Raw genomic sequence first — 11275 nt, forward strand, 5'->3', positions numbered from 1 at the left:
GGGTATGGAGATCTCCAGCATTAGTCTGAAAGCTCGGAAGACAAAATCTCTTGTCCCAGTGACTGACCAAGATTGGATGCTGCAACATTATCCTGGGACACGTGTATTTGCCTTCATTCATGATATATTAACCTTATTTTCTAAATGGTTTGTCCTTCCTAACCATTTGCCCTAGGATTTAATCTGACCTTACATTGGTCCACAATTTATGACAATAATTGAGGCACAAAAATCTATTGAAAAAGGAGACATTTGTTAAGTGAGTTTTGCCCCAGTTTATGACTTTTCTTGCCACAATTGTTAAGGGCATCACTGCAATAAGAGTTAAGAATCATGGTGGCACCATGGTTAGAATGCAGTACTGTGGCTAACTCACTGTTTACTCCATGAGTTCGATTCTGAGCAGCTCAAGGTCGACTCAGCCTTCTATGCTCCTGAGGTCGGTAAAACGAGGACCTAGATTGTTGGGGGCAGTATGTAAACCTCTTAGAGAGGGCTGTAAAGCACTAGGAAGCGGCAGAAAAGTCTAAGTGCTATTGCTATTAATTAACATGGTTGTTAAGTAAATCTTGCTTCCTCATTGACTTTCAGAAGGTCACAAAAAGGGATCACTTGACCCCAAGTCACTGCAACTGTCATAAATATGAGTCAGTTGCCCAACATCTGAATTTTGATCAGATGACCATGGGGATGCTGTAATGGGCATGTGAAAAACAATCATAAGTTATTTCTTTCAACTTTGAATGGTCACTAAACAAACTTTGTAAGTAGAGGACTGCCTGTATTAATTTAATTTCTGAGCTGATATAGCATCAGAGCCATGGTGGCGCAGTGGTTAGAATGCAGTACTGCAGGCTAACTCACTGCTCACTCCAGGAGTTCAAAACTGACCGGCTTAAGGTTGACTCAGCCTTTCATCCTTCTGAGGTGGATAAAATGAGGACCCAGATTGTTGGGGGAAATAGGCTGACTCTGCAAACCTCTCAGAGAGGGCTGAAAAGCAATGAAATTGTATATAATTCTATGTGCTATTGCTATCAGTCCAAGAGCTGCCATCTGCTAAGACAGGCCTGTCAAACTGACGGCCTACAGGACAGATGCGTCACACACAGGCCCTGCTCCGCAAAGGCAAAAAACATCACGATACATCCCGAGACATCACATGACGTGATAAAGTTTAACAGCTGTGAGATGTCTCCCCCACTGCTTCTCTGCCACAGACCCATCGAAGGATTGGCTTTCTGGCTATAGGTGGCGGTTGACGATGCCAATTTCCATCTGTCCCTTTAAGTACGATGTGCTGAATATGCAGCACTATGAAAAAAAAATACTGGGACAACAATATATTCCTTGTGGTTGGGTATATTAGAACGTACTGAAAAATAAACATTGATAAGTAGTTTTCATGAGTAGAAAGGACTGTTGCTCAGTGGTTTGTTTGCTTCATCTGGTAGGAATTCGGCTTGACCATTTTTACCAACACCAGGCTACACATCCCAGGATACTGCTCCGACCGTGGTAAGATCTGGAATGGGGAGAAAGTCATAAGGAAAGGGATCTTTTACAATCGAGCTACTTCCAGGATTGAGTACTGGAACTCTTGCATGGATGGAGGGCTCGATAACTGAGATTTGATCCCAAATTCCTCTGTTCCAAGAGACTGTGTTCCTTTGTTGCAGGAATTGGGTATATCTAGTCTAATGAAAAGATACGATAGAAATTGAAATAGAACAACAGGGTTGGAAGGGACCTTGGAAATCTTATAGTCTATGAGCGCGAATAAATAAATAAATAAACAATAGTCCAAACCCCTGCTTAGGCAGAAAACCCTGTACCATTTCAGACAAATGGTTATCCAATCTCTTCTTTAAAACTTCCAGCTGTTGGAGCATTCACAACTTCTGGAGGCAAGTTGTTCCACTGATTAATTGTTCCAACTGTCAGGTGATGTCTCCTTAGTTCTAAGTTGCTTCTCTCCCTGTTTAGTTTCCACCTATTGCTTCTTGTCCTGTCCTCGGATCGTGGTCTTCCAATATTTGAGGGTCTGCAAGAGAGAAGAGGGGGTCAACCTATTCTCCAAAGTCTATGTAGATTTTCAGTCATCCACGTCATGGTCGATCCAAGGGTGCTTTTTCAAGAGGCAACTGGACTTTCTGGGTTTTTCTTGGAAGACGTTTCACTTCTCATTTAAGAAGCTTCTTCAGAGCTGATTTTTTAAATTTTTCTGACCGTGAGAGCAATCAACCAATGGAATAGCTTGCCTTCAGAAGTTATGGGAGCTTCATCGCTGGAAACTTTCAAGAAGAGACATCTGTCAGAAATTGTATAAGGTCTCCTGCTTGGGCGTGGGGTTGGACTAAATGACCTACAAGATCCCTTCCAACTCTGTTAATTTGTTAAAAACCAGTTGCCTCTTGAAAAGGCACCTTTGGGACTATTCTCCTAAGCATCTGAGGGCAGGACAAGAATCAGTGGTTGAGAACTAATCAAGGAGAGGACCAACCTAGAAATAAGGAGCTCTTTCCTGAGAGAACAATTAACCAGTGGAACCGCTTGTGTTCAGAAGTTCTAGGTTCTCCAGCACTGGGGATTTTAAAGAAGAGATTGGCCAACTACATGTCTGAAATGGTGTAGGGTCTTCTGCTTGAGCAGTGTGTAGAAGACCTCCAAGGTCCCTTCCAGCTCCGTTGTTTCATTTTTCCGTACCCTAGAATCCACATGATCTGCCCCGTGTCATTGTTAAAAATTATGTCACCACATGGCCAATGCCACTTACTTTCTCTTGATGGCCAAAATCCTTTTCCTGAATTCTCTTAAGCAATTGAGAAGAGCTGTGGTGGCACAGTGGTTAGAATGCATATAATTCTGCTGACTGTCAGCAGTTCAAATCTCACCAGGCTCAAGGTTGATTCAGCCGTCCATCCTTCCGAGGTGGGTAAAATGAGGACCCAGATTGTTGGGGGCAAGAGGTTGATTCTGTAAACTGCTAAGAGAGGGCTATAAAGAACTGTGAAGCAGTATATAAGTCTAAGTGCTACTGCTATTCCTGACTTGTTGAGCTCCCAAATCCAACAACACTGTTTTAATTGAGGGGTTGGTAGTAACTGTCAAAAAGAGGATGGAGTTTACGGGGGAATCTAACAGGTGATGTTTGAACTCTGGTATAGAGTCCCATGAATGAAAGAAGGTGGAAAGGTTGAGGCTTCCAGTGGTGAAATTAGGACATTGTTCCCCCGTTGCCCAACTGTCCGGAAGCCTCCAGTCATCCACCATGAATTTATGCAGACAAAGACCAAAACTGGACCTGGGAGGGGAGGGGCTAGTATCCTTTGAGTACAACTCATCAAATGGCTTTCTCTCTGTTACAGCTATGCCAATGGAGTCTGATGCTTTCCCAATACCTGGAAAGCCTCTTGTTGGTCAGGATGTCTCTCACCCAACAACTGACTACGGGCGAATCCCTGGAGTTTCTTATCATGTTGTTCACATTCCTCGTGGGCATCCCACTCCTCAGGTTGAGGCTGCCCCTAAAAGGACACCTCGGCACTTCGTTCCTGAACCGTGGATATGGGAACTCGTTAATGTAAAGTAAGTACAATAGCAGAGTTGGAAGGGACCTTGGAGGTCTTCTAGTCCAACCCCCTGCCTAGGCAGAAAACCCTATACCGTTTCAGACAAATGGCTATCCAAGTGGATGGCACAGCCTAAGAGATTCCCCTGGAGACCAATTTCTCCAGCCTAGGGGGGCTTCCAGCCCCTGATCCCATCCTCCCCAATGGCAAGTTTGAGCTGGCTTGGCTGAGCATGAAGGCAGTCGTAATCCAATATTCCTGGAAGGCACCAGGAGAAGTCAGCTGCTTAAAATTGGGAGGAGTCTGTCTGTAATTCATTCTGTGTCAGTCTGGCCACAGCTACTCCCTAGGAAAGAAAGATCCTTGACTCCATAGGTTTTAGAGAAAAGGTATTTTTTATTAGAGATGCAGCATTGATGAGGCAAGCTCTAAAGAAAAATCGTGTGAAAATCATGTCAAAGTTTGTTGCAGTCCAGCCAGCACACAAGCAAATAATTCAGCAGGATTCAATTATATATAAGAAACTTCTTTATATACAATAATACAACGCATGATGCACGTATACAATACCCATCAGCTTTTTCCAACGTGGTAGAGGGAAGAAGAAGTAGCAGCAAGTAAAAGCAACACAGGCCAGGATGGAAGCAAGCTAGTGCCAGTGCAGTCAAGCTCTTATATATAGAACAGTTAAATTAAGCCACATCCAGGCTCCAAACTGTCTCAGTCACCAAATAGTCCTCACCTGTCGCCATGTCTATTCCAATTCATGAACTCTTATACACTGACAAATTGTATATTGAAAGCAACTCCCAATCAGGCTCTGTTCCAATGTTTTGGGAACTTGATGTCTCAGGCACCAGTGCAAATTCCTTTCCCAGGTCTGTTGTCCTTGAAGCTCAATGTTAGTGTCTATACTCCCCAATTTCCCATAGCATCCTTTCACACCTCCAGCACGCTTCCCTTCCCAGATGCCCCCTTCCCCCTGGTTATGGCAGTTGCTAGCAAACTTCAAAGACAGAGAAGACGAAAAGCTGACATCTTGACTGCAATACTGATTTATTTATGTAATCCTCAACTTATGACCACAATTGACCCCAAAGGATATGTTGTTAACTGAGAAATTTGTTACACTTAACAGATTTCTCACTTAACAACATATCTTTTGGGGTCAATTGTGTTCATAAGTTGACGATTAAACTTTACCCACTGGTTGCTGCAGTTATTAAATTAGTAACACGGTTGTTAAATAAATCTGGCTTCCCCATTGACTTTGCTTGTCAGAAGGTTGCAGAAGGTGTTCACCGCAAGAGTTATAAGTGTGAACCAAATGCAAATCATGTGACCATGGGAATCAACGTTCATACGTGAAAAAAAATGGTCATAAGTTGCTTTTTTTTCAGTGTCATTCTAACTTCGAATGGTCACTAAGTGAATTGTTCTGTTGAGGACTTCCTACATTAAATATTAAAACTCTCCAGGCAGTTCATGTCACAGCATTCTAACTCTATACAGCTAGTCCTTGACTTATGACCACAATTAAAACCAACATTTCTTTTTTATATATATTTTTTTATTTTTAATTTTCAAAACAAACACAACACAAAGAATCTTCCTTTATTACATACTGTAGAAAGTGTATCAGTTGGTTACAAAAAGGCTTTCGTGCATCTCTTCCACAGTCAACAAACATAATTCATATTAACTCAAGTATTTTAACTCAGATATTTCTACAAGTTACCATCATCATACCTCCATTTTCATTTGACTATAATTGTTTAAACGTCCTTCATCATAAAATATACCAAGATTTAATACATAACCATATACTGGCATTTCATTTACTATTTCTAAAATCCTCCAATAACACTGAATCCTTATGTCCTATTCTAGATAAACACCCATAATATGTAATAACAGGCCAACCCCCCTGTTCTGTTCTCACTACACGTTAGTCTGTCTGTAGCTCGACATGCAGCTAAACCCACTTATCCTCCAATAAAACAGACCGTGTGCATAGATCTGAATGCTTTATTGAAAGAACAGGATGTGGTGAAACTGGGGAAAATAGGAATACATACAATGAGAACCAAATACAAGACAGGCAGTATGGAGTTACTGTTGAACATAACAGTTAATAAATACAAGTAATTTAAATCTCACCAGCGATGCTCTGTGGGTGGGATGTGGGTGTGTCCTTGGGTGGATTCTTCTTTGTGCTTCTGCCTTCTCTAAATGCTAAAGGAAATGAAGTCTGGCTTTCCAGCGTGCACTTGTTTAAAGTGTGGGTGTGATGACTGAGAGCATGGCACAAAGGCAACACAACCAGAGAATAGGTCTAACTCCCCTTTATTGCTCCAACTGTGCCCACATTCCCACATTCACTACAGGTCCTGGAGCAAAGCTCTCACATGCACCTTCAGAAGCCTCTGGCTGCGAGTAATCCAGTAAGTAAGGTTAGCCACACAGCAACCATGGTCAGTAGTCCAATAAGCCAGGTTAACCAAACGATAACCAGAGCAAGAGGTTCAGCAAATCAAGCAAACTGGCAAGCCCCACAAGAGCGAGTACAGCAATTTCCAGGCTTGGGCAAGTGCACACGAGGCTCAAAACAGATTCAAGGCTTGTTCCTGACAAATGCCCCTCCCACCGGCACCTCCTTACATCTCAGTCCCCAGGTGTACCTTGTGAAAGGGAGCGAGGCGCTTTCCTCCCTCATAGCTGGCTCAATCTGCATTGATCTCACCGTCTCCCCTTACACTAATTCACAAAAGCCTTGCCTGGATGGACTCTGCCCTTTCCCAAGTTGCACCAAGGTCAACGGTGCCGTCCTCTCCATCCCTGTCAGCTCTTGTTCCAGTTCATCTTCCTCCACAGATTCAGCAGATTCATATGGGTAAAGAGATTGGATCAGCTTCAAACAATATAATTGGCGATTGTCCTTCCAGCCACGAGGTGGGGATAGAGAGCAACAACAGTATATAAAAGTTATATGCTGGAGCATGACACCCCCACTCTTCTAACAGGAATCTATATCATTCTGGACCAGAGGTGTCAAGCTCGTGGTGTCGCCGTGGTGTCCTGTGACATATCAGGACTCCCCCCCTTTGCTAAATTGGGTGGGGGCGGAGCCAGCACGTGATGTATCCAGCCTGTGGGCAGTAGATTTGACACCCCTATTTTGGCTGTCAAATCTCATATTTAAAATATCCAGTGATGGAGCATCCACAATTTCTGGAGGCAGGCTATTCCACTGATTATTCTCGTTCTCAGGCATTGCTTCCCTCCTTGATTAGTTTCCATCCATTGCTTCCTGTTCTCCCTTCAGGAGCTTAATTTTTAACTGTCCATTGTTGGCATTCAAGGTCTCAAACTGCCTGAAATTATCCTGCCCCAATTTCAAAACAAAAAACCCCTTCTACCCTCTGGATTCTACACATTTCAAACTTTCATAATTCTCTAAGACACTGTGTATTTCTCTCGCTCTCATTTTTGCCAGAGAACTGGCCTTCTAATACTTTCCGCAGCCCCATTTCAAAAGGCCCAATTCCCAGTAGTGGGCCATGGCTTGGAGTGGGGCTGAGAGACCCCCAATACGGGTCATGCTCGTTCCAAAGGTGATTTTTCAAAAGGCAACTGGACTTTGTTTTTGCCTGAAGACTTTTCACTTCTCATCCAAGAAGCCAAGAACTGAAGAGGCTTCTGGGATGAGAAACTAAACCACCTTCAAGCAAAATCAAAGTCCAGTTGTCTTTTGAAAAAGCACCTTTGGAAGTCCTTCATTGAGCGCCACCACAGATAATACAGATAAAGGTAAATGTTCCCCTTGCACATATGTGCTAGTCATTCCCAAATTAGGGGTCAGTGCTCATCTCCGTTTCAACGCTGAAGTGCTAGTACTGTCCGAAGACGTCTCCATGGTCATGTGGCCGGCATGATTAAATGCTGAAGGAGCACAGAACCTTCCCACCAAAGATGGTCCCTTTTTTCTTTTTTTAAAATGTTTTTAATTTTATTTTTAATTTTCAAAATAAACACAACTCATGCTTCTTTACATACTGTGGAAAGTGTATCAGTTGGTTACAAAAAGGCTTACGTGCATCTCTTCCACAGTCAACAAACATAATTCGTATTAACTCAAGTATTTTAACTCAGATATTTATACAAGTTACCATCATCATACCTCCATTTTCATTTGACTATAATTGTTTAAACGTCCTTCATCATAAAATATACCAAGATTTAATACATAACCACATACTGGAATTTTACTTACTATTTCTAAAATCCTCCAATAACACTGAACCCTCATGTCCTATTCTAGCTAAACATCCATATTTAATAACAAAGTTTTCTAATCCTCCTTTCCAAATCACTGTTTACAATTTACATCCAGTTTCCTTATATTGTACCCATACTTATATATATGATGTTATCATTATCCCTCCTTTATTTAACTATATCCTGTATCATAACATTTTCCCCCTAATAATCAAGACTTAACTGTATCTAACTTAGTTCTTTTTTTATTAACCTATATATACAATCCAAAAGGATTTCTAATCTTCCTTTCATGGGTACCATTCAATATTCATATCCCATTATTACTCATCATAACACTACACATTGTATACATTGTTATCATTATCAATTATTTATTTAACTACATCTATTGTCAATAAATTTCACTAAGTTTAACTAGTTTTAAATTATACCCTTCCATCTATCAACCTGTATCTTTCCAGTAGCAAAACAGTCTCATATCTTCTGCCATTTGTGGTGTCAGTCCTCTAATCATCTCCTTAATCAAGTCCACACTTTGTATGGACTCCTCTTAGCGACTCCTTGCTTGTAAAATCTCTCATGTAATTTTGATGCCCTTCTTCTGTTTTCTTAATCAGTTTATCTTTGATTGTCAGTAGTGTTATCAATGATATTGCTAATAAAATTTCTCTCTTTAAATCCATAAATTCTTTTGTTTTTTCTTCTTCTATATCTTGCCATCTGGGGTAGATTTCCCCTCCATTTAATTCCTCTTTCAGTATTCCACTTTTGCCATTTTCAGAGACAAACCAATCACCAAAAATATCAGCAAATTTAATTTCTTTATATTCATTTTCTTCTTTGATTTTTAGGTGTTCAAACCTGACAGCTTTAAGACTTGTGGACTTCAACTCCCAGAATTCCTCCTCCAGTCATGTTGGCTCAGAAACTCTGGCATTTGAAGCATGCAAGTCTTAAAGCTGTCAAGTTACAAGACCCTTCCACCCCTAGAAAAAAAACGCAGAGGTCTTCAAACCTGACAGCTTTAAGACTTGTGGACTTCAACTCCCAGAATTCCTCCAGCAGTCATATTGCAGTGACATCATCTGCGTGGATCTGCTCCATCTTTGGTTTCTTCATCGTGGGCAGGGCTGCTGCTGAAGATGCCGACGAGCTGCTACCTCCTCCTCCTCCAACAGCACCACCAGATTTGCACCTGAGCTCAGCGCCGCGTTACCTCTGCCCCCTCCTCCTCCGTGCTTTTGAGGAGCCATAAGGCTTTTTTTCCCTGCCCACCCCCCCCCCCGCCTTCCTACTGGCTCCCGCAGCCTCATGGCTCCTCAAAAGCACGGGGGAGGAGGAGGGGGCAGGGGTAACGCGGCACTGAGTTCAGGTGCTCCGAGCGGAGGGGAGGCGGTGCTGCCACGCACGGGGATGCCGGCTGGAGCTTTACCAGCTTCAAGTCAGCCGTAGCGCCAGGCGCCAAATCCGGCAGTGCTGTTAGAGGAGGAGGTGGCTGGCAACAGTTCTTCTGATGGCGGCGGGGGCTTTGGGGCTTCACAACTAGCCTCAGTCACCCTGTGCTCATCAAAGCAAGTCCGGGGAAATCCTTTGCGGGCGGCCCGTTCTAGCTGCCTGCAAAGGACCTCCCCAGCTTCTGGAGCCTGTGGCAATAGAAATCACTGCCACGTGCGCGCCTGCGCAGCCGCGCACCTTAGAGGGAACATTGTTTAGGTCTGTTTAGACCACCCAGCGGCAAAAGTATCGATGGCAATCTCAGACCATTGAGATCACACGTCGTCTCGTCGTGACATTGGCTCCTCCTCCTAAAACCAACATTTCTGTGGTTAAAGGAGACATTTCTTAAGTGAATTTTGCCCTGTTTCATGACCTTCCTTGCCATAGTTATTATGCAAATTGCTGCAGTTGATACATTAGTAACACGGTTAAGTGAATCTGGTTTCCCCATTGACTTTGCTTGTCAGAAGGTTGCAAAAGGGAATCACATGATCTTCTGACATAGCAGCAGTCATAAGTATGGAGCAGTTGCCAAGCACCTGAATTTTCATCACATGACAATGAAGAGGCTGTAAAGGTCGTAACTTTGAAAAATGGTCATAAGCCACTTTTTTAGTGCTGTTGTAATGTGGAAAATGGTCAGTAAACAAACGTTTGTAAGGACTGTTTACAACCGAGGACTATCTGTAGTGGATTGCTTCCATCACTTTCTATTCTCTTGTGTCCTTCAATAGATCTCGAGGAAAAAGCCGTTCTCAACGCCATAGTTCTAGAAGAAAGAGGAGTCTATCTGAACCAATCGATGAAATTGCTCTTCCTGTGACCATCCCGGACACCACCACCAAATGGAAAGCCGGAGCTTTTTGTTTATCAGCATTCAAAGGCTTCGACTTGGCCAAGCCCACTTTTCTGAAGGCCTCCCAACCATCCAGCAATTCAGAATAACAGAGTTGGAAGAGACCTTGGAGGTCTTCTAGGCCAACCCCCCTGTTCTATCCTCACTACACGTTAGTCTGTCTGCAGCTTGACATGCAGCTAAACCCACTTATCCTCCAATAAAACAGACCGTGTGCATAGATCTGAATGCTTTATTGAAAGAACAGGATGTGGTGAAACTGGGGAAAATAGGAATACATACAATGAGAACCAAATACAAGACAGGCAGTATGGAGTTACTGTTGAACATAACAGTTAATAAATACAAGTAATTTAAATCTCACCAGCGATGCTCTGTGGGTGGGATGTGGGTTTGTCCTTGGGTGGATTCTTCTTTGTGCTTCTGCCTTCTCTAAATGCTAAAGGAAATGAAGTCTGGCTTTCCAGTGTGCACTTGTTTAAAGTGTGGGTGTGATGACTGAGGGCATGGCACAAAGGCAACACAACCAGAGAATAGGTCTAACTCCCCTTTATTGCTCCAACTGTGCCCCCTCAACATTCCCACATTCACTACAGGTCCTGGAGCAAAGCTCTCACATGCACCTTCAGAAGCCTCTGGCTGCGAGTAATCCAGTAAGTAAGGTTAGCCACACAGCAACCATGGTCAGTAGTCCAATAAGCCAGGTTAACCAAACGATAACCAGAGCAAGAGATTCAGCAAATCAAGCAAACTGGCAAGCCCCACAAGAGCGAGTACAGCAATTTCCAGGCTTGGGCAAGTGCACACGAGGCTCAAAACAGATTCAAGGCTTGTTACTGACAAATGCCTCTCCCACCGGCACCTCCTTACATCTCAGTCCCCAGGTGTACCTTGTGAAAGGGAGCGAGGCACTTTCCTCCTTCATAGCTGGCTCAATCTGCATTGATCTCACCGTCTCACCTTACTAATTCACAAAAGCCTTGCCTGGATGGACTCTGCCCTTTCCCAAGTTGCACCAAGGCCAACGGTGCCGTCCTCTGCATCCCTGTCAGCTCTTGTTCCAGTTCAT

General features: G+C 43.2%; 1 protein-coding gene across 1 annotated transcript in view; it reads left to right on the forward strand.

Moving 5' to 3' along the window:
* Nucleotides 1–10426, forward strand: part of LOC309383771 (alpha-1-macroglobulin-like) — a 49973-nt gene extending 39547 nt beyond the window's left edge. The window contains exons 14-16 of the mRNA XM_081936643.1: nucleotides 1455–1518; nucleotides 3369–3588; nucleotides 10085–10426. Of these exons, the coding sequence (XP_081792769.1) occupies nucleotides 1455–1518; nucleotides 3369–3588; nucleotides 10085–10295 (495 nt within the window). The 3' untranslated portion in view covers nucleotides 10296–10426. The remainder of the gene's footprint in view (nucleotides 1–1454; nucleotides 1519–3368; nucleotides 3589–10084) is intronic.
* The last annotated feature ends 849 nt before the right edge of the window (nucleotides 10427–11275 follow it).

This window comes from Natrix helvetica (assembly GCF_964273705.1).
Source record: "Natrix helvetica genome assembly, chromosome: 1".
Lineage (NCBI taxonomy): Eukaryota > Metazoa > Chordata > Lepidosauria > Squamata > Natricidae > Natrix > Natrix helvetica.